Below are 24,922 nucleotides of genomic sequence, written 5' to 3' on the forward strand. Positions count from 1 at the left end.
TGGTGGAGAAGGAGGTGGTGGCTCTCGCTCAGTAAGTGACATTGTAGGAGGTGTGGGTGTAGTTGTATCTTATGGAGACTGTTGCTGTCTCCCACTCAGTTAGACAAAAATTACAATTGAATAACCATCAAAAATTAAAAGCACATGGACAAAAAATACACCATGTAATCACACAGGAACACTAACCACAAAAAGAACAAAAGGGAAAAAAAAAGAAGAAAAAATCAAGAAAACCTGCAATATCTGGGGATAGGGCACTAAGGAAAAAAAAAAAACATAGATAAGGATAATAATGAAGAAAATTGGGAAAAATGCATAAAGAAAAAGAAGGAATGGGTTTAACTATGAGAAAAAAGGGAGAAAAAAAAAGAACTTAACTTAAAAAAAAAAAAAATTTAACCAGGAATAGGTAAAAGAAAAAAAAGCTGTAAACTAGCACCTGGGAGGGCAAGAATAAAGAATAATAGTAAAAATGACAAAGGTATTAATAGTAATAGTAGTTTTTAAACAGATAAATACAAGCAAACTAAACACCACAAAAAGAAAGAGAAAAAGAAAAAAAAGAAAAAGAAAAAAATTGGTGGAGGACAGGGCAGGGCACCCAGGCTCTGTCTCAGTACACAGAATAGGATGGAGTTCCTGCGGGCCCAGAAGGTGGGTGGGTGTGGGGGCTGGCCATACCTCAGTTCACCAAGCGGGTGTGAGGTATAAGAGTAACAAGAGGAATGTCGCACTTTTTCAGTTGTGCAGGTCTGGAGTGTCCTTGGGGTTACTGGCAAGCAGAACCTGTTCTTTAGCCCCTGGAATCTGGTAGAGTGCTGTCTCTTTAAATATCCAAAATGGTCAAGCCACTTGTAAACATTCAAAATGGTGTTGTCCTCCTGACTGGCAAAAGTCCACAGCTCGGCCCGTCTTCCTCTTCACCATTGCTTCCCCTGTCATCCCCAGCCACCAGAGCAGTCCTCTGTGCAGTATCTGGCTAGCACGGCTGATTTTTAAGTTAATTCTTAGGTCCTACCACCACTCAGGAATCTCCAAGCTGTCTGTGCCATCAGGATCGCTGCCAGACCACAGCTCCATATGTCTCCTTTTCTGGTATTTTCATGCAAGTCCTTCTGCTAGTTGGGGTTTAGTCCACTTCTATATCTTTCCCTTCAAGGCTCAGGGGTCCAGGATTATCTTCTGTGTCTGTGTTAATTGGTTCCCCTTTTCTTTGTTGAAGAGTGTGTGTGCTGTCTTTCTGCCTATTCTGCCATCTTGGAATCCTCTCCTGGACTTAAGTTTTTGTCAGTTCTTTTTTTCCAAATATTTTATATTGCTTTTCTTTACTATTCCTTTTTTAAATTTGCTTTTGTGTTTTTAAATTTTACTATATGCAATTTTAATATTTAAATACATCAATTTTATTTCTGATCTTTATACACTTGAAATGTAATCATCTCCATTTTATTATATATATATGACAACTCAAACTATTTTATAACTGAGAAAACCACCCAATGCACAGAAAGCTGTGAGGAGGTTGTGAGGAACCAAGGAGATGGTTACATATATGGACATGCCCTCAGAGTACAAAACTTGTGAAAGAAACATTTTGAACCAAATATTAGGCTTCACCTAGGAGAATGGTATTCCCTCGAAGGCTTAAGTTCCCCTCCATGAAAGGCTACCAGCCCATGGGGCATGAGGCACTCTCCTGAGCACACCTACCCACCACCACCATTCAACAGACTCCATCAGTTGCTTACAGAAGAGCGACTCTTCACATTTCTGAGCATCCTGCAAATACAAATTCTGAGATACTCCCCCATCCCCACCCCCAGATCACACAAATGGGAAAAGGCTTGTTTCACCTTTGAAAATTTGTCGCTAAGATGTTTGTGTTTGACCACTGTCTTAGTTCTCTAGTGCAATATAACAAGTGGATAGCTTTAACAAACAAGAATTTATTCTCTTACAGTTTAGGAGGCTAGTACTGTGAATTCAGAGTGCCTTCTCTAAAGATTGGATGAAGGCCCCTCAACTTTGAGCTTCAGGTCCACTGGAGCTGGAGGCTTCTTCCGACTCATGCAGCTACTGGCTGTTGAGGCTAACAAACCCAAGATCAGCAGGTAAAATGGCACAATCCCAAGATAAGCAAGCAACATAGCAGGCCACTAGTTCAAGTCCAGGAACAATTCGAAGATTGACAGACAAAATGGCAGGACATTAGTTAAAGCTCAGGAATTGAAGATGAAGACTCAGCCAAACAGGAGATCCAAATGAGCCAAAAAGGCTCAGGACTTTTCCCAAACCTCCTCCATAAATACTAGAAGTATGTTACACTTCAAAGGTAAATCCCCTTCAACTATTTAGCTGCTCAGAGATTCTACCAAGGAGGTGATTACAATCTCATCATGGGGAATAGCTACACCCAGCTGTCAAGTCATTCAAAACCACAGCCCAGCCAAGTTGACACACAAACTGAACTACCACAAACACTTATGGATTGAATTGTGTCTCCCCCAAAATATGTGTTGGAATACTCATCCCTATACCCTACACCTATTCCATATGGGGAAAGAGTTTTCTTTGTTGTGTTAAAGTGTAGGACACACTGTAGGGTGTGTCCTAAACCTAATCTTTTTTTTTAAACCTTATCATTCCCACCAGCCACTCCTCAGAAGGAAGACTGGACAATCTACTTCCATAGAGATACTGCCTCGGAAACTCAAGGAGGGGTTTCTATGAGTTGGGACCAACTCGATGGCAGTGAGTTTGATTTTTTTTTTTTAATCATTTTTGAGATATAAAAGGACCATAGTTGTGGGAGACATAAAGCTCAACTAGCATAACATAGTACACAACAAACAATGTTCTACTTCCTACTTTGGACTGGGCTCTTAAAAGCTTGCAAGCAGCCATCTAGGATGCAATTATTGGGCTCTCCTCATCTGGAGCAAAGAAGAGTGAAGAAAATCCAAGATAGATGGAAACAATTAGTCCAAGGGACTAGTAGACCATGGGAATCTCAGCCTACATGACCAAAAGAACTAGCTACCACTGACAACCATTCAAAGGGATCAAAATTGGAGATGCTGGATAGAGTGGGAGAAAAATGTGGAACAAAATTCAAAATTATGAAAAAGACCAGGCTGACTGGTCTGATGGAGACTGGTAGAATCCCTGAGATTATTACCCTTATCCACCCTTCAGGCCTGGAACTGAATTCCCTCCCGTGGTTCAACTTTCAGCTAAACAAGAGGCAGACCCTTGAGGTGAAAAATAACACCAGAGAGGTAAGCACTCCTTAGAAAAATCAACCATGAGAGATCAAAATGGCAGCATTTGCCCAGGGATAAAGCTGAGAAGGCAGGAACGGATAGAAAAGAAGGACAGTGGGAGAAGTGCTGTTACATTGTGGGGATTGCAATTAATGCCACAAAACAAAATGTGTATGAACTATTGAATGGTAACAGGACTTTTCCCAAACCAACTTTCTCTATAAACTTTCACCCACATCACAGTAAAAAGTTAAAAACAAACAAAAACATTAATAATAAAAAAAGCAAATTAGGTAGAGAGGCAAGCAAGTATAAATACAGGAAGACAGATGCACACCACTTGAAGATGCACAAGGAATCAAGGAATGCTAGAAGAGATAAGAATCTTCCCCCAGAGCAGACAGAGAGAGAGCTTTCTCCTAGGGCTGGTACCCTTAATTTGGGCTTTTAGTCTCCTGGACTGTGAGATAATAAATTTCTGTTCTGTAAAGCCACCCATTTGGGGTATTTTTGTAATAGCAGCTCTAGGAAACTAAGATAACCACAGACAGAGGGATAGGAATGGTGGTTATCAGCAACTTTTAAGCCACAGAGCTAATTCAAAAAGTAATAATAATAATAATAAATATTCCTCTCTTTTTAGTTTAGCTTCCAGTGGGTCTGACTCGACAGCACATAACAACAACAACAACAGGGACTTATAAAAGAAAATTAATAATTTAAATTATTTAATAATAATTAATAATTGGGTCATATAAAAAGAAATTGATAGTTTCTGCACTGGGTTGTTTCAAAAGTAATTTAAGCTCTGGTGTACATTCAAAATTCCATACAGTCCCAGTGATCCCCTGGCCCTGGACCCTAATTGCTGAATGGGGACAACCTTGTGGTGATTCCTGATTTGGAATTTCTTTCCTGGCATTTCTAAGTTCTCCTGTCCTTTTCCGTTGTGACAACATCCAAGAGTTATTTCTCATAGCAACAAAGTTAAACATTGACAGGATGTTCACCCTAAACTCAAGCCATGTCATCAAACGTTAAGGCATGAGTTGGGGAGAACACGGGCTGGTTAGGAAAACACAGGCTGGTTAGGAAAACACCTCTAGCCAGGTCTTACTTTGTTTCACTTTTGCTTTTTTAAAAGTGTGTCTAAGCAGTCTGGATCTATATATAATAAGGCCCCTTGAACTTTCCTTATCCCCAAATCAACAAAATCCAAGGAGTCAGCCACTGATAAAGAGCCCTGGAATAGAAATGTGGGCTTCCCAGCAGTTCCCCTTTTGCTAGCAAAAAGAGATTCTGGCAGCCTGAGGAGTTAGGTGGACTCAGACACACAGATAGGCAGGATGGCTGCTCTATCTGGACAGCTATGACTTCCAGGAAGGAAGCAACTGTATTTAAAAAAAATACAGACTAAACCTCTATACAACCCACGAGCCACTGACAAGGACCCTATTAACTGGCGAGGAAGACACAAACACACAAAAAACTAGATGGCACCACAGGCACCCTAAAACATCACTGTGTGGCCATGACCATTTGCTGAACCAGCAGGAGAGGCTACCCACACAACAAATGACATAGTGGGATTATTAGTTCACCAAGGTTACTGCCAAGCATCAAAGTCAGGGGAGCTTTTAGGCTATAAATATATGTCAGCAAAAATCTTTTAAATTCCTACTCAGGTCTAATATTCTGAACCAAAAATGTCAGTCTGATCCCACTAGATACCTGGAAAGGTAGGAGCACTTACCTCTGGTTCCTGAGTCATCCTTCTTGGCTAATGGACCCCTCTGGACAGCACCCTTCTCTGCTTCAGGGAGCACAGAAGGAATCCCTAGTGCTGCTATGGACAGAGATCACAGGGTGACCTGACATACCCACTCCAAGTCCTTGCCTTTGGAATTCATTTGAATAATAAAAACCAGCTGCTGTGGGGAAGCCCAAGGAGTCCTTATGACTCAAGCTGTACTGTAATTTCATTTTCTCTTCAGATTCAACCAGAAAGAGGCATGGAGAAGAAAGCACTATTGTCTTTTCTTTGTCATCTCACCTTTAAATGCAATAATCACTTCCATGTTCTATGCCTATCTTGGCAAACATAGCAGGAGCTACCATGCAGAAAAGACACCAGTCATGGATGCCAACCATCTCTGGTTTAAAGTTTTCACTTTAAGCCAAGAAAATTTAAGTCACTGGTTTTCAATGTTAGGTGAATACTAGAATCACCCAGGGAATTTTAACAACCACTGGTGCCTGGATCCCACCCACACAGATTCAGATTTAATTGGTGTAGGGTGTGGCCTGAGCATGGGGATAATTAAAAGCTCACAGGAGATTCCAAGTGCAAAAAGTGTGAGAACCATTGCTCTTAGAGGTGTGAGCGCAGTCCATGAATGAAGATATGGGAAAAGACTTGCAGTCAGGGTGTTTGGGGTTCAGGTTTCAGTCTTACTGTTTAATATTTGCCATCCTTGGACAAGTAGCATAATGTCTTTAAGCCACAATATTTCTATTTGTAAAACAGATTATAACCCTTGCAGTTCTTACTGAGTTTTTATGAGGATTAAATATGGTAAGAAAATGCTGGGCAAAATACCAAGCATTGCATAAATGTTAGACGATCACCATTTCCTTTTGCAATAACAGAAATAACAATATATTAACTAAAGTTAATATTAACTACTGTTTATTGTGCACTGATTATGTGCCATAACCTAGGCTAAGTTCATTGCTGCCCTCCATGGTCAAACCATGGTGGATTCCATAATTATCCATATTTTATAGGTGTTCTTGTGGTATAGCGGTTAAGGCATTTTGCTGCTAACTAAATGGTTGGTGGTTTGAACCCGCTGACAGCTCCAGGGAAGAAAGTTGGGGTGATGTGCTTCTGTAAAGATTTATAGCCTTGGAAACCCAATAGGGGGTCACAATGAGTCAGAATAAGCTTGATGGCCGTGAAAACTGCTGTTGAGTTGATTCTGAATCATAGTGACCCTATAGGACAGAGTAGAACTGCCCTATAGGGTTTCTAAGGCTTCTTTACAGAAGCAGACTGCCTCATCTTTCTCCCATGGAGTGGTTGTTGTTGTTGTTGTTATGTGCCATCGAGTTGGACCCGACTCATAGCGACCCCTCCTTGAGTTTCTGAGGTGGTATCGCTACAGAAGTAGATTGGCCAACCTTCCTTCCGAGGAGTGGCTGGTGGGTTTGAACCACCAGCCTTTTGGTTAGCAGTCAACTGCCTTAGGCACTATGCTACCAGAGTAGGTGGGTTCAAACCACTGATCTTTTGTTTAGCAGCTGAATGCTTTAATCACTGTGCCACCAGAGCTCCTTAAAATTATATATACACACACACACATATATACCAAAGTCACTGCCATCAAGTCGACTCTGACTCATAGTGACCCCCATTGAGTTTCCAATGCAGTAAATCTTTTCAGAAGTAGATCGCCCTATCTTCCTTCCACAGAGCGGCTAGTTGGTTTGAACCACCAACCTTCTGATTAGCATTGGAACACCTTAGGCACTGTGCCACCAGAGCTCTCTCTCTCTCTTTCTCTCTCTCTCTATATACATAATCATATATATATATATATATATATATATATATATATATGATTTTGACAGAGAAAGCAAGCACAAATAGGCAGCACATAGAGGACCTGAATAATGCAATCAATAAACTAAAATAAAAAAGGCTGAAAACAAACAAATATTCAAGTCAAGAAATGAGGAAAAGAATTACAACAATAGTATTAGGCACATACCATGTGCCGGGCATTGCTACTAGAATGTTACAAATAGTACTACATCTAATTGTTAACATCCCTCTGAGACAGCTGCTTTACTACCGTTTGTATTTTACAGATGAGAAATCCAATAGTAGAGAAGTCAAGTAACCAGATGAAGGTCCTAGAGCCCAGATTAGAAGGAAGTCTTATGCCATAGCCTTGCTTGTAATCATGATATAACAAACAAAATATTCAACAAAGAAAATATGAAGAGGGGTTTAATAAAGGTATAAGCTAAAATTAATGAAACAAACAAGACAAAACATAGAAAAAAATTAAAACCAGCAAGTTCCTTAGAAACACCACAAGAATATATAAATCTCTGGCTGGTCCAATCAAGTTCAAAAGAGAAAAAAATAAAACTATTCAGTATTATAAATGAAAAGAGAAATACAATTACAGATACAGAAGAGAATAAAAGAATTACAAGAAAAATGTAAGTTCAACACCATGACAGCAAATTAAAAGACCTACTTCCAAAATGTATACCAAAATATAATCTGATGAATTTCACGAGGGTAATTAAATTAAACCAAATTAAATTAACCAATGACTTCAGAAGAAGTTGGAAAATAATGACCACTGTTAAAAGAAGCACCACTTCAGAATGCTTTATCTAATTAACCTTTAAATACAAGTAATTCCCATGACACTTCTCTAGATCATAATCATATGGAAGTTTCCCCAAGTCATTTTGTAAAGCTAATTTAGTCTTATTCCCAAACCTCATAAAAACCATAAAAATAGAAAATTGTAGAACAATTCACTTATAAATAATATCAGATAGTGTTTCACTGCTATTTATAAGGTCTTCAGTGGTCAATTTTTTCAGAAGTCCTTCTTCCCAGTCTGTCTTAGTCTGGAAGTTCCTCTGAAACCTGTCTGCCATGGGTGGCCCTGCTGGTATTCAAAATACTGGTGCCATTGCCTCCAGCCTCATCACAATATGCAAGCCACCACAATAGGACAAACTGACAGATGAGTGATGGATTCACTTATAAGTATAGATGTAAAAATTGTAAATAAAATATTAACAGTGAAAAAGCCATTTAGTGTTTACTCCAGAAATTCAAGGTTAGGTGAACATCTATCATTGTCATTCATTACAACAAAATATTTTAGTAGAAATGCTATAAGAATTATGAATATATTAATAGCTGCCAAAAAGGTATTTAACAAAATTCTGGAACAATTCCTAGTAAAAACTCTGAGCAAAAAAGAATACATGGAAACTACCTAAATATATGATAGTCTAGTTATCAAAAACCTACAGCAAATGCCCATAAAGCTAATACTAAGACCTTTAAAATCAGGAATAAGAAATACATGTACTATCATCACAATGATTCAACTTTTGAAATTTCTAGTGATACAAAATAAGATAGACACGAAATAAAATAAGTTATATAAAGATTAGAAAAGAAGAAACAAATCTGTTCTAAATTTGCAGATGATTTGATTATATACATAAATGTCCCAAGCAATGCTAATAAAAACTATTAGAATTAATAAGAGAAGCTGGTAAAGGGAATGGATAAAGCATAAGTAAACAAAAGAACTTCTCTCCATATCAGTAACATCAGGTTGGAAATGGAAATGGGAAAAATCATACGTATTTCATTCAAATAGTGGCAAAAACAATAAAGAAGTTACAATTAAATAAGGCAGGTCCTGGACCTTTATAAAAAAAATTATAAAATCTCATTAAAGGTTGTTGGACCCATGGGCTTGGGACCATGGTCGCAGGGGACATCAAGCTCAATTGGCATAACATACTATACAAAAACATTGTTTTACATCCTACTTTGGTAGCGACTGGGATCTTAAAAGCTTGCAAGTGGCCATCTAAGATGCAACATGGTCTCTCCTCATCTGGAGCAAAGAAGAATGAAAAAAAACAAAGATGCATGGAAACAATCAGTCTAAGGGACTAGTGGACCATGTGAACCTCAGTCTAATTGACCGTGTGACCAGAAGAACTAGATGGTGCTCGACTAGCACTGTCAACGACTCAGAAAGGGATCAGTGTAGGAAATCCTAGATAGAGTGGGAGAAAAATGTGGAACAAAATTCAAAATCACAAAAAAGACCAGGCTTGCAGGTCTGACAGAGACTGGTGAAACCTCTGAGACTACAGACCTTAGTCACCTTTTGGGCCTAGAGTTGAACTTATTCTGGTGGCTTCTAGCCAAACAACAGACAGGAATATAAGGTAAACATTTACACCAGGTAGGTACACTCCTTAGAACAATCAACAATGGGAGAACAGAAGGGCAGGATTTACATAGGGAGGCAGCTCAGGGGGCAGGAATGCATAGGAAAGAAGGGTACATGGAAAGGTAATTACCAGGAAGAAGTGGGAAGATAATGTTTACATTATGGCTATTGCAATCAATGTCATGAAACAAAATGTGTATGAAATACTGTATAGAAAATGAATTTGCTCTGCAAACTTTCACCTAAATCACAACTAAAAAAAAAAAAGTATACATGATAAACATTAAAAAATAATCTTATTAAAGAGCATAAAACAAAAACTACACAGAGTCACTGTGAGAACTGGACAAAATAGAAGAAACATCTAATAAAATTAAGACATCTTTAAAAATGACAACTAATGAGCAGAACACTTATGTTAACAGAAACTAAAACTTAAATAAAATCCCTATAATCAAAACAGTATTTCATTTGTCCAGAAATATACCAATAGGTCACTGAACAAGTACAGAGAATCCCCAAATTATACATGCATATATTGGGAAAAATGACAATGGTGGCATTCCAATTCAGGGGAAAAGGAAGCTTTATTTTAAAAACTCTGTTACAGTAATTATTCATCCATCTGGAAGAGATGAAAGCTAGACCTCTTCTCTGATATCCTATACAAAATGAATTCTAAAAAAAAATTAAAGCTTAAAATGTAAGGAATAAGAAGATAAAAATATTACAACAAACTCTAGGAGAATATTTATATAAAATTTGGGTGGAAATTACCTTCTTTTGCAACCCAGATGTATATAATGAACACAATTATTATTATTATAGTGAAAAACTGAAATTAAACCCTGTATATGTTTAAAATGTTCTTATAGCTTTTATGGTACAGTGAATTACTTGGTATGGCTCTTCTAGCCATGGTCTTTGTGACTCCTACCAGATGACTGAGTGGAACTATGTGAATGTGAGGTACTTTGTGGTCTACTAAGGGGATTGGATAGCTTGTTAGTAATGTAAATAATAGTGCATGGCATCCTTGTGTGGGTAAACCAAAAAAACCAAACTCACTGCCATTGAGTCGGATCTGACTCATAGTGACCCCTTCTTGGGTTTCCAAGGTGGTATCACTATGGAAGTAGATTGCCCAATCTTCCTTGTGGGGGTGGGACTATGGAAATAAAGTGTATGGAATACTAATGTGGGGATTGGTCAGTTTTGTCATTCTGCTAGGCTTAAAATGAGCCCTCCCAAAGGCAGAAAGGGGGCGGATCTCACTGTCATCAGGAGAGAGAAGCCAGGTGTGGAGTGCATCCTTGGACTCGAGATCCATGCATTGATGGTAGCAGAGGCAGCAGAACTGTCATGAGACAGAGCTGCAGGTTTACTGGCCCATGGAGTGAGAAAGCTGAGTGCCTTTGGTCAGGAGGCTTGCTGGTGGAGTAGGGTGCACATATCAGCAGAGCTAAAAAGAGCTTTGTAACACTTTGCCCAAGCAGGGCAGAGGCCAGGCCAAGAGGCTGAGGGCTGAAGAGGATGGAGGGGAGGCTGTTCTGATTAAAGAATAATATCCTGAGCATTCCTGAACCTGAGTTGTAGCCTATTACTTCCCTAACAAACTCCATAATCGTGTATATTATCTGTGAGTTCTGTGTGGTCATTGTAAAGAATTATAGAACCCAGCAGAGAAGTAGAGAGTGCCGTGGGAGGAATGGTTGGTGTCAGAATTGGTAAAAAGGTTACAAGGTGGTGGCATGACTGACTTCCCCCTCATAAGAATCAGCCTTGGGCTGCTGATGGCTATTTCCTCTCCTCTCGTGAAGTTAGGGGAGGTCAGAAGACACTGCACCCAAGCCTGGTTTGTAGATTTGCATGGGGAAAGGTGTGAAAGGATCTTTACTGGGTTGTTAAATTATTTACTTCAAGGAGGATAGATTAGTAATTTTTATTTCACTTCTTGTTTTACTTGTGTAATAGGCACATGTGACTTAATTTTAAAATTTAATGAAGAAAATTTTTTAAAATTGGAAAAGATTGTTAAAAACTATGACACATTTAATCAATTTTGAGGAAAATAACAACAGACTTGGATAAAGTATATGAAGCTCTGATTTCAAATCCTTAGCCCAAGAGCAGCACCTACTTACCATTTTTCCCGGACAACTGCTGGGCAAGGCACTGGCTTCTATGAAATACTTCCTAAGGAGATGCTTGCTGGGGTCAGGACTATCCAGTAAGATATACGAGCAGAAAAAGGCCCCATGACGAAGCAGGAATACAGCAATGTCTTCATTCCCTAAAGGAACGAAAAATGGAAAGCTGAGAGCATTCAGACTTAGAGCATGTCACAAGTTGTCCAAAATGGCAGAAGTTAATATATGAAATGGAAACTAAAAATATACTTGTTAAACTTCTCTGTTATTTCCCTTGAGGTATCAAGTTCCTGTTAGTGAGATAATTCTGTGGGACTTTGCCCTTTGGGATGTGTGATGGTTCATTTTGTGTCAACTTGGCTAGGCAATAATAGTTATTTAATTGAAATGTTGTCTAGATAGTGCTGTGAAGGCATTTTGTAAATGTGATTAATATTTATAATCAGTGACTACAAGTAAAGGAGATTTTTATTCTCCATAAGTGTTGGCCTCATCTAATCAGCTGAAGGCCTTAAGAGCAAAATTGAGGTTTTTGGAAGAAAAAGGAATTCTACCTCAAGACTGTAACAGAAATCCTGTTTAAGTTTCCAGCCTGCCACCAGCTTTACAGAATTCAGACTCAAGACTGCAACATCAACTTTTTCCTGAGTTTCCTGCCTGTCCTGTGGATTTCAGACTTGCAAGTCCCCTTAACCGTATGAGTTAATTCCTTAAAATAATTTCTCCCTCCCTCCCTATCAGTTGCAGTCAACTCTAACTCATGGTGACTTCATGTGTGTCAGAGTAGAACTGTGCTCCACGGGTTTTCAATGGCTGATTCTTCTTGAGAAGCAGATTATTAGAACTTTCTTCTAAGACATCTCTGGGTGGACTTGAACCTCTGACCTTTGCTTAGTAGTCTAATGCGTTAACTGTTTGTGCTACACAGAGATTCTATCTCTATACCCATATCCACACACACACACATATAATTATATATTCTTACATCTTTGTCATCGCAAAAGGTAACAGACAAAAGAAAAATAAAAGATTGGGAAAAATTATTGACAGCATGTATGATAAACAAACGGCAAATAACAACAACAACAACAACATGATAAACAAAGGCCTAATATCCCTAACATAGGAGCTCTGGTAGTGCAGTGCCTAAGGCACTTGACTGCTAACCAGAAAAGGCTGGTGGTTCAAACCCACCAGCCACTCCTTGGAAGGAAGGTTAGGCAATCTACTTCCGTAGTGATACCACCTTGGAAAACCAAGGAGGGGTTGCTATGAGTCGGGTCTGACTCGAGGGCACATAACAACAACAATATCCCTAACGTAGAAAGAGCCTATTTGAGTATTAGCTCTATTTTTCTATTCTCTGGAGAACCCAGGCTGATGTTGTTATATGCCATCGAGTGGGACCCGACTCATAGCAACCCCTCCTTGGGTTTCCGAGACGGTATCACTATGGAAGGAGATCGCCCAACCTTCCTTCTGAGGAGTGGCTGGTGGGTTTGAACCACCAGCCTTCTGGTTAGCAGTCAAATCCAATGCTATCGAATTAATTCTAACTCATGGAAACTCCATGTGTTCCAGAGTAGAACTGCTCCATAGAATTTTCTTGGCTGAATTTTTATGGAAGCAGTTTGCTAGGCCTTTCTTCTATAGGACTTCTGGGTAGGTTTCCACACAGAGACCCCTTCAGAGCTGCGGATGGCTGTGATGTACATGTCACTAACCTGTGATGGGCTTCAACATTAACTGTGGAAACACAACACAGACATAGTGGCAGGTCAGACAGACTTGGGCGGGACACACCTGACTTGATAGCTGCATAGAGGGGCAGGCGCACGATGACAGGAAACTCATTCTTCCTTACTGCATAGCTCTCTGGGTCAGCTCCGTGCGTCAAGACGAGGAGCTTGACGATCCCCAGGTGGCCTCGCTGGCAAGCCAAGGCCAGCATCCAGTTCAGCAGCCGTTGGGAACTGCAGGGACCTGGGGGAGGATGACCAGACAAAAGGACAGGGGCCATGGAAGGGTACTGATTAGTCATATTCTGATTGTCCCTCTGACCATTAATAAAATCAAGCTATACTGTTTCTAGATAAAATTGTCTCTGTTGACTTGCTAGTGTTTTCTGGAATAGCCAGTGAATCAGTTGCTATCAAGTTGATTCTGACTCACGGTGCCCCAATGTGTGTCAGATTACAACTGTGTTCTACAGACTTTTCAATGGCTGATTTTTTGGAAGTAGGTTGACAGGCCTTTCTTCTGAGGTACCTCTGGGTGGATTCCAAACTCCAACATTTTGGTTAACAGCCAAATGGTAAACTGTTTACACCACCCAGGGACTCCATTTTCTATTTCCTATGAATTGTTTATGACATTTTCTCACACCATATAAACACAACTGCTTGTGAAATAATGTCATTTGGAGAAAGGCAAGATTCAAAACAATATATACAGTGGGATCTTAACTGTATTTAAAAAATGCACATGTGGAACGAAGACTAGATAGAAGTACCCCAGTGTTGTAGCATTATCTTTGGGAGGGGGATTTTGAATATCTTCTTGCCATCACCCCCAGACCTGACCCCACCTGTAAAATGGCATTACACACAAGGCTTTGGTAATAGATAGTTTGGGGTTAAAATATATTAACTATGTAATTCTGGACAAATTTCTTAACCTCTCTATGTCTCAGTTTAATAAAATGGGACTAAAAGCACCCATCCTTCCAAGTTCAGTGTGAGGGTTACATGGCATAATGTATATCAAGCACCTGGCTGTAGAAGTGATAACTCATTATGTTATTAGAATAAAGACACTTTCATGCATTTCCAAATTATATATAACATACATATATTATTCCAATTATAAGGAAAAACTTTGATGAAAGAAATAGATCTAAACTTGCTGGCCTAAAACTCTGAGTATGACTCCTTGAAGAGCTGCCTACTTGATTCCAGGAAGAACTAATACTTAGCACACTAAGTGAACAGGGTGGTGTGGGCTGAGTATCTTCAAATTCAAAATAGCACAGTGTCTTTTGGATCTTGTTACCATGGTAAAATGACCTCATCCTCTGCATTGACACATCCCGACTGCATCATAAAACTGCCTCATTTTCAGTGGTGGGAAGTCCTCGGGGACCAAAGTGCACCCAAGTATGACCAGAACCACTCTCCCCTCCATGACAGGAAATTGATCTAGAGCTGGGGTGAGATCAGGGATGCCAGGAATTAACATGTACCACATGAAGCATTTGGCATAGTGTCTGGCCCAGAGCCCGTGCAAAATAATGTTGCCTCTCCCTCGACTGTTAATCAGAATTAATGATTCAGCAGAAGTGGTAAGCTAATGGAAATTAAAGACAAAGCCAAGCTCATTGCCCTTGAGTTCATTCCTACTCATGGCAACTTAATGTGTTACAGAATAGAACTGCACATAGGGATTTCTGTGCTGTAATCTTTATAGAAGCAGATCACCAGGCCTTTCTTCTGTGGTGCCAACCTTTAGGTTAGAGGTGTTGTTAGGTTCCATCAGGTTGGTTCTGACTTGTACAGAGCCTATGTACAACAGAAGGCAACAGTGCCCAGTCCTGCATCATTCTCACAATCATTGCTATGTTTGAGCTCATTGTTGCAGCTACTATGTCAATCCATCTAGTTGAGGGTTGTGGTAGTTAAACTTGTGTGTCAAATTGGCTGGGTGGTACTGAGTGGCTGGGCAGCTGGATGTAGTTATTCACTATGATGAGATTGTAATCACCTCCATGGTGAAATCTGCTGTGAGCAGCTAGGGAGCTGCCTTTGGTATGTAGCCTTCTTCTGTATGTAAGAACTGTTGGGAGTGGTCTCTAGCTTTTGGCACATCTGGATCCTGCATTTGAGTCTTCATCTCAGTGGCCTGCCACCTGGTCTGCTGATCTGGGATTGTTCCTGGACTTGAACTAGTGGGCTGCCATGTTATAAACCTAAGTTTTTTGATCTTGGATTTGTCAGCCTCTGCAGCTAGCAGCTGCATGAGTCAGAAAAAGCCTCCAGCTCCAATGGGCCTGGAACAGGAGGCAGTGTGAAGCCCAAGGTCAAGGGGCCTTCACACAGCCTCTAGACCTGGCACTTTGAACTCAGATCTCAGTTTGGTGTACTGTGGTGGCTTGCATGTTGTGAGGCTCGAGGCTAGGCCACTAGTATTTCAAATACCAGTAGGGTCACCTATGGTGGACTGGTTTCAGTGGAGCTTCCAGACTAAGACAGACTGGGAAGAAGGAAGGGGACATCCACTTTTCAAAGAATTGGCCAGTAAAAACCTGATGAGTAGCAGATTTGTCCTTTCTTCTGGCAGTCCACGATATATTTAATATTTTTCACCATTATCATAATTCAAAGGCATAAATTCTTCTTCACTCTTCCTTATTCACTGTCCAGCTTTTGCATGTATATGAGGCAATTGCAAATACTGTGGCTTGGATCAAGCACACTTTTGTCCTCATAGTGATATCTTTGCTTTTTAACACTTTAAAGATGTCTTTTGCAGCAGATTTGCCCAATGTAATATGTTGTTTGATTTCTAGACTTCTGCTTCCAAGGGTGTCGACTGTGGATCCAAGTAAAATGAAATCCTTGATAACATCAGTCTTTTCTCCATTTATTGTGATGTTGCTTATTGGTCTACTCAACTTCAGTCTTTTCTCCATTTATTGTGATGTTGCTTATTGGTCTAGTTGTGAGAATTTATGTTTTCTTTCTGTTGAAGAATTCATGCTGATGGCTGTAATCTTTGATCTTCATCAGTAAGTGCTTCAAGTCTTCTTTACTTTCAGCAAGCAATGTTATGTTATATGCCTATCACAGGTTGTTAATGAGCCTTCCTCCAGTCCTGACGCCAAGTTCTCCTTCATATAGTACAGCTTCTCATATTATTGCTCAGTATACACATTGAGTAAGTATGGCGAAATGATACAAACCTGATGCACACCTTTGCTGATTTTAAACCACACAATATCACCTTGTTCTGCTCTAATGACTGCCTCTTGGTTTATGTACAGTTTCCACAAGAACATGACGAAGTATTCTAGAATTACCATTTTTTGCAATGCTATCCAGAAGTTGTTATGATCCACACAGTGGAATATCTTTGCATAGTCAACAAAGCACTGGTAAAACACTGGTATTCTCTGCTTTCAGCCAAGTTCCATTTGACATCAGCAATATTTCTCATTCCATACCCTCTTCTGAATATGGCTTGAATTACTAGCAGTTCCCTGTCGATGTATTGCTATTACCCTTTCTGAATTATTTTCAACAAAATTTTACATGCATGGAATATTAATGATATTGGATACTTTCTGCATTCTGTTGGATCACCTTTCTTTGGAATGGGCACATACATGGATCTTTTACAGTTGGTTGGTCAAGTCTTCCAAATGTCTTAGCATAGCTGAGTGAGTACTTCCAGCACTGTATCCATTTGTTCAGTCATCTCAATTAGTATTCTGTCAATTCCTGGACTCTTGTTTTTCACCAATTCCTGCTGTGCATCTTGAACTTTTTCCTTCAGTATCAGTGGCTCTTGATCACATATTATTTCCCGAAATGGTTGAATGTCGACCACTGCTTTTTGATATACTGTCTATGTATTCCTTCCAGATTCTTTTGATGCTTTCTGTGTCCTTTGATATTTTGCTGATAGAATTCTTCAATGCTGCAACTCAAAGCCTGAAGTTTTTCTTCAGTGCTTTCAGCTTGATAAATGGCAATTGTGCTCTTTTGTTTTGGTTTCCTAATTTTAGGTCTTTTCACATTTCATTATAATACTCTGCTTTCTTGAGCCACCTTCGAAATCTTCTGTTCATCTCTTTTACTTCATCATTTCTTCCGTTCACTTTAGGCAATAGCAAGTTTCAGAGTCTCTTCTGACATTGATTTTGGTCTTTTCTTTCTTTCTTGTGTTTTTAATGACCTTTTGCTTTCTTCATAGATGATGTCCTTGATGCCATCCTGCAACTCATCAGGTCTTTGGTCATTAGTGTTCAGTGCATAAAATCTATTCTGAAATGGTCTGTAAATTCAGGTGGGATATACTCAAGATCATACTTTAGCTCTCATGGATGCATTTTAATTTTCTTCAGCTTCAAATTGAACTTGCATATGAGCAACTGATTGTTGGTTCTGCAGTCAGCCTCTGGCAATCTTCTGACTGATGCTTTGAAATCCTCCATTGTTCTTTTTCCACATATGTAGTTGATTTGATTGTGGTGTTGCCATTTGGTGAGGTCTATGTGTGTAGTTGCTGAAAACACATATTGGTAATGAATAAATTTTGTTCTTGAAAAGTCTATCATGGATCTCCTGTGTCATTTTTTATCATTGAGACCATTCTTCCCAATTACTTATTCTTCTTTGTTTTCAACTTTTTCATCAGTAATTATCAATGCATCTTGATTGCATGTTTGATCAATTTCAGACTGCAGAAGTTGGTTAAAGTCTTCAATTTCTTCATCATTGGTATTAGTGGTTGGTGCTTAAATTTGAGTAACAGTCGTATTAACTTGTCTTCATTTTGTTGGTGTTGTTAGGTGCCATCAAGTTGGCTCCAACTCTTAGTGACACTATATACAACAGAATGAAACACTGCCTGGTCTTGCACCATCCTCACAATCCTCGCTATGCTTTAGCTCATCATTCCAGCCACTGTGTCAGTCCATCTCATTGAGGGTCTTCCCCTTTTTCTCTGACCCTCTACTTTACCAAGCAAGATACCCTTCTCTAAGGAATGACCCCTTCTGGTAACATGACCAAAGTAGGTGAGATGAAGTCTGGCCATTCTCACTTCCAAGAAGCATTCTGGCTGCACTTCTTCCAGGACCGATTTGTTTGCTTTTCTGGTAGTTCGTGGTATTTGCAGTATTCTTCTCCACCACAATTCAAAGGCATCAACTCTTCTTCAGTTTTCCTTATTCATTGTCCATCTTTCAAATGCATATGAGGTGACTGAAAATACCATGGCTTGGGTTAGCTGTGCCTCAGTCTTCAAAATGACATCTTTGCTTCTTAACACTTTAAAGAGATTTTTTTTTTGCAGCAGATTTGTCCAGTGCAATATGATGTCTGATTTCTTGACTGCTGCTTCCAAGACAGTTGATCATGTATTCAAGCAAAATGAGATTCCTGACAACTTCAATCTTTTCTCCATTTACTGTGATGTTGCTCACTAGTGTAGTTGTGAGGATTTTTTTTTTATGTTGAGGTGTAACCCATACTGAAGACTGTTGTTTTTGATCTTCACCAGTAAGTGCTTCAAGACATCTTCACTTTCAGCAAGCAACGCTGTGTCATCTGCATATCACAGGTTGTTAATGAGTCTTCCTCTAATCCCGATGCCACGTTCTTCTTCCGTATAGTCCAGCTTCTCAGATTATTTGCTCAGCATACTGACTAAGTATGGTGAAAGGACACAACCATGACACACACCCTTCCTGATTTTAAACTATGCAGTGTCCCCTTGTTCTGTCTAAACGACAGCCTCTTAGTCTATGTACAGGTTCCTTGTAAGCATAATTAAGGGTTCTGGAATTCCCATTCTTCACAATGTTACCCATAATTTGTTATAATCCACACAGTCAAATGCCTTTGCATAGTCAATAAAACACAAAAATCAAAAAACAAACTCACTGCCATCGAGTCAGATCTGACTCACAGCGACCCCTCCTTGGGTTTCTTAGGCGGTATCACTATGGAGGTAGCTTGCCCAATTTTCCTTCTGAGGAGTGGCTGGTGGGTTTGAACCACCAGCCTCTGGTTAGCAGTCAAATGCCACCCGAGCTCCCAATAAAATACAGTATACATCTTTCTAGTATTCTTTGCTTTCAGCCAAGATCCATCTGACATCAGCAATGATATCCCTCATTTCACATACTTTTAGGAATCTGGCTTGCATTTCTGGAAGTTCCCTGTCAACATCTCCAGCACTGTTTTTTTTAATTATCTTCAGCATAATTTTACTTGTGTGTGATATTAATGATATTGTTCGATAATTTCCACATTCTGTTGGATTCCTTCCATTTTCTTTTGACACTTTCATCTTTTAATATTTTGCCCATATAATGCTTCAATATTGCAAGTTGGGGTTTGAATTTTTCTTCAGTTCTTTCAGCTTGAGAAATGCCAAACATGTTCTTCTCTTTTGGTTTTCTAACTCCAGATCTTTGTACATTTCATTATAGTACTTCAGTTTCTTCATTGTTGGCATTAGTAGTTGGTGCTTACATTTGAATAACAGTTGTATTAACTTGTCTTCATTTTGTTGTTGTTGTTAGGTGCCATCAAGTTGGCTCCAACTCATAGTGACCCTATGTACAACAGAATGAAACACTGCCTGGTCCTGCACTATCCTCACAAGAATAATTTGTATTCTTGAGCTGCAATTTGAAATCTTCTGTTCAGGTCTTTTATTTAATCATTTCTTCCATTTGCTTTAGCTACTCTTGTTTAAGAGCAAGTTTCATAGTCTCTTCTAACATTCATTTTGATATTTTCTTCCTTTCCTGTCTTTTAGTGACCTTTTGCTTTATTCATGTATAATGTTCTTGATGTCATCCCACAACTGACTGGTCTGTGGTTACTAGTGTTCAATGCATCAAATCTATTTTCCAGATGGTCTCTAAATTCAAGTGGGATATATTCAAGATCATATTTGGCTCTCATGGACTTGTTTTAATTTTCTTCAGCTTCACCTTGAACTTGAATATTAGCAATTGATATTCTGTTCCACAGTCAGCTCCTGACCTTTTGACTGAAGATAATGAGCTTCTCCATCACCTCTTTCCACAGATGTAGTTTTGATTCCTGTGTATTCCATCTGGTGAAGTCCACATGTATAGCCACTGTTTATGTTATTTAAAAAGGTATTAGCAATGAATAAGTCATTGGTTTTGCAAAATTCTATCATGTGATCTCCAGCATCATTGCTATCACCAAGGCCATATTTTCCAACCACCAATGCATTGTCTTTGTTTCCAACTTAAACTTCCAATCACCAGTAATAATTGATACATCTTGTTTGTATGTTTGGTCACTTTCAGATGGCAGAAGTTAATAAAAATCTTCAATTTCTTCATCTTTGGCTTTAGTGGTTGGTGTGTAAATTTGAATAATAGTAGTGTTAACTGGTCTTCTTTCTAGGTGTATAGATATTATCCTATCACTGACAGCATTGTACTTCAGGATAGATCTTAAAACATTCTTTTTGATGATGAATGCAATGCCATTCCTCTTCAATTTGTCATTCCCAGCATAGTAAGACTGTATGATTGTCTGATTCAAAATGGCTGATACCAGTCCATTTCAGCTCACTAATGCCTAGGACATTGATCTTTATGTGTTCTATTTCATTTTTTACAACTTCCAATTTTCATAGATTCATACTTTGCATATTCCACATTCTGATTATTAATGGATGTTTACAGCTGTTCCTTCTCATTTTGAGTCATGTGACATCAATAAATGAAGGTCCCAAAAGCTTTACTCCATTCACATCAATAAGGTCAACTCTACCTTGAGGAGTTAGTTTTTCCCCAGTTGTATTTTGAGTGCCTTCCAAACTGAGAAGCTCATCTTCTGGCACTATATCATAAATGTTTCAGGGCTATTCATAAATTTTTCCAATAATATTTCAGGTAGTGCTTCATTGCTATTCATAAGGTTTTCATTGGCCACTTCTCTCAGAATTGATGGCCCCATTTTTCTTTCAGTCTGTCAGTATGGAAGCTCTGCTGAAATCTGTCCACCATGGGTTACCCTTCTGGTATTTGAAACATTGGTAGTATAGCCCCATCTCAGCAACACACAAGCCACCACAGTATGACAAAGTGACAGATGAGTGGTGGGTCTTCAATTTTGCATATAGATATCCTATCACTAGCAGCACTCTACTTCAGGTTAGATCTTGAAATGTTCTTTATGACAATGCATGTGAAGCCATTCCTCTTTAATTGTCATTCCCAGCATGGTAGACCATATGACTGTTTGATTCATAATGGCCAATAGCAATCCATTTCAGCTTAAGATGTCAATTATGGTTTCCGTATCATTTTTGAGGGGTTCCTATTTTCCTAGACACATATTTTGTACATTCCACATTCTGATTATTCATAGATGTTTACAGCTGCTTCTTCTCATTTGGAGTTATGCCACATCAGCAACTGAAGGTTCCAAATGCCTTACTCCATGCATGCCATTAAGGTTGACTCCACTTCGAGGAGGCAACTCTTTCTTAGTCATATTTTGAGTGCCTTCCAACCTGAGGGGCTTGTCTTCTGGCACTATGTCAGACAATGTTCTATTGCTATTCATACTGACCAGTTTTTATTTTATTTTTTAACTTTTTATTGGGTGAACAAAGATGATTCATTTGACATTCAACAGCATTGACATTTTGTTTTGTGACACTGGTTACTCTCCCTTCAGTATAAAACCTCACCTCCCACTTTCTCCCTGTGGTTACCCCTTCCCTGTGTCCTTCTTGCCTATGCATTCCTGAATCCCTACAATTCTCCCTGTGCAAATGCTGGCCTTCTGATCCCCCATGGTTGATTGTTCTAAGGAGTGCATCTCCCTGGTGTGGGTATTCAGCTTGTGTATTGTTTGGCTGAGAGTTAAGCCACAGGAGTGCATTCAATTCCAGGCCTGAAGGGTGACTTGGGGGCATAGTCTTTGGGTTTTACCAGTCTTTATCAGACCAGTAAGTCTGGTACTTTTCATGATTTTGAGTTTTGTCACATTTTTCTCCTACTCTATACAGAGTCTCCAATTTTGATGTCTTTTCACGTGGTTGGCATTGATAGCCAGGCACTATGTAGTTCTTTTCATCTCAGTGTCAACTAGGCTGAGGTTCTCATGGTCCATTAAACCTCTGGACTGTTTCCATGCATCTTTGATTTTCCTTACTCTTCTGTGCTCTGTACAAGTGGAGACCAATGTTGCCACTTAGAATGCCACCTGAAAGCTTTTAAAGACTCCAGTCACTACTAACCAAAGTAAGATATGGAACAATATTTTTGTATACCATGTTGTGCCAATTGAGCTTGATGTTCCCTGTGACCATAGTCCCCAGCGCACAGGCTTAGCAACTCACTCCCTCAGGTGCTAAGAAGTTATCCTAACTCTGCCTTCTGTTATGTTTAAACTGCATACGAGTATTTTTATAGCACATACAAATTCATATGTAGGAACACTGTCTGCCAAACCTATGTATAACTCACTGCCATTGAGTCGGATCTGACTCATAGTGACCCCTCCTTGGGTTTCTGAGGTGGTTTCACTATAGAAGTAGATTGCCCAACCTTCCTTCCAAGGAGTGGCCGGTGGGTGTGAACTGCCAGCCTTCTGGTTAGCGGTCAAATGCCTTAGGCACTATGCCACTAGAGCTCCCAAAACCTATGTATGGTCACGTGTATATTTCCATTTGTCTATTCATACCTGTCTACCAACGTATCCACCTGTAGATTAGTATTTGTCATTACTGATAATGCAGTATTGTGTATGCAATAGTATTTGCCTTTATTGTCTGTACCTCCTGTGCACCTCTCCATGTCTTCCTTTTCCTTAATGATATTATGGTAGTTACATGCTTTTGTTATGTTGCTTCTCCCTTCACCCACATCAAACCTATCTCTTAATTATCCATCTATTTTCACTTCCTTCCCCTCCCCTTTCATCCTTGATAACCAACAAATAAAATTTCCTTCCTTTTGTAAATCTTTTCTTGACTTTTTACAATAATGAACTCATACAGTATTTGTCCTTCTGTGATTGACTTATTTCACTCAGCATAATATCCTCCAAGTTCATCCATGTTATGAGGTGATTCACTGATTCTTCATTATTCTTTAATGTTGCATATTTTCCATTGTGTATATATAATATAGTTTGGTTATGCATTCAACTGTGGATAGGCACCTAGGTTGTTCCCATCTCTTTCCTATTGTAAATAGTTCTGCGATGAACATGAATATGCATTTATCTGTTCATATGCTGGATCTCACCTCCTTGGGGTATATTCTGAGTAGTGGATTGCTGCATCAAATGGTATTTCTATTTCCAACTTTTTAAGGAATCGCCATACTGATTTCCATAGTGGTTGTACCATTTTACAGTCTCACCAGCAGTGTATGAGAGTTCCAATCTCTCCACATCCTTGCCAGCATTTGTTGCTTTCTGTCTTGTTGAACTTTGTTATTATTGCTGGAGTGAGATGATATATCATTGTTGTTTTGATTTGCATCTCTCTAACAGCTAATGATCATGAGGATTTCTTCTTACATTTGTTAGCTGCCTGAATATCTTCTTTGGTGAAATATCTGTTCATGTCCTCTGCCCATTTTTGAAGAGGATTATTAGTCTTTTTGATGTTAAGGTGTTGCAATTTTCTAAATTTTAGAGATAAATCCCTTGTCAGATACGTCATCACCAAATATTATTTCCCAGTCTGTAGGTTCTCTCTTTACTTTTTTGGAGAAGTCTTTTTCCATGCACATAAGAATTTAATTTTTAAAAGGTTGCAGTCATCTAGTTTCTCTTCTGCTGTTTGTGCATATTGGGTTATACTTCACAGTCCATTTATGCCATAAATTAGGGTTTCTCTGGTAATATTTATTCCTACATATTTTACCTTTTTTGGCAGCTATTGTAAATGGTATTGCTTTTCTTATTTCCTTTTCAGATGTCTCTTTGTTCATGTAGAAGAATTCAACTGATTTTTGTATGTTGATTTTGTATCCTGCCACTTTGCTGAAACTTTCAATTAGCTATAGTTTTCTTGCTAAGTTTTTCAGGTTTTTTATGAATAGGATCACGTCATCTGCAAATAGACATAGTTTTACTTCTTCTTTGCCAATTTGGATGCCCTTTATTTCTCTTTCTTGCCATATTGCCCTGGCTAGGACTTCCAATACAGTATTGAATAGAAGAGGTGATAGATGGCACCTTTGCCTGGTTCCTGTTTGCAAGGGGAATGCTTTGAGCCTCTACTGAGAATAATGTTGGCCATTGGTTTTGCATATATGCCTTTTATTATGTTGAGGAATTCCCTTCTACTCCTATTTTGCTGAGAATTTTTATCAGGAATGGGTGATAGATTTTATCAAATGCCTTTTCTGCATCAATTGATATGATCATGTGTTTTTTTTCCCTTTGTTTTATTTAAATGATGGATTATATTGATTGTTTTTCTAATGTTGAACCATCCATGCATAGCTCACAAGAATCCCACTAGGTCACAGTGTATTATTTTTTTGATATATTGTTGGATTCTATTGGCTTGTATTTTGTGGAAAGGGAGACCTGAAAGTGAGGTGGCAGCAGTTTGGAACAGCTAAGGGAGACCAGGAAGTGAGCCAGTTGTGATTTAGAGCAGTTAAGGGAAACCAGGAAGTGAACCAGTGGTAGTTTAGAACAGCTAAGGGAAACCAAGCCAGTGGCTGTTTGGAATGTATAAGGGAGACCAG

General features: G+C 39.1%; 1 protein-coding gene across 1 annotated transcript in view; it reads right to left on the reverse strand.

The window, feature by feature from the left end:
* The window catches only part of LRRK1 (leucine rich repeat kinase 1), a 359,564-nt gene that overhangs the window by 134,171 nt on the left and 200,471 nt on the right, over positions 1-24,922 (reverse strand). Inside the window, exons 4-5 of the mRNA XM_007959936.1 lie at positions 13,231-13,410; positions 11,422-11,570 (exon numbers count right to left, since the gene is read on the reverse strand). Of these exons, the coding sequence (XP_007958127.1) occupies positions 11,422-11,570; positions 13,231-13,410 (329 nt within the window). The remainder of the gene's footprint in view (positions 1-11,421; positions 11,571-13,230; positions 13,411-24,922) is intronic.

Source organism: Orycteropus afer, unplaced genomic scaffold, assembly GCF_000298275.1.
Source record: "Orycteropus afer afer isolate SDZICR_OR568_19922 unplaced genomic scaffold, OryAfe1.0 scaffold00019, whole genome shotgun sequence".
Lineage (NCBI taxonomy): Eukaryota > Metazoa > Chordata > Mammalia > Tubulidentata > Orycteropodidae > Orycteropus > Orycteropus afer.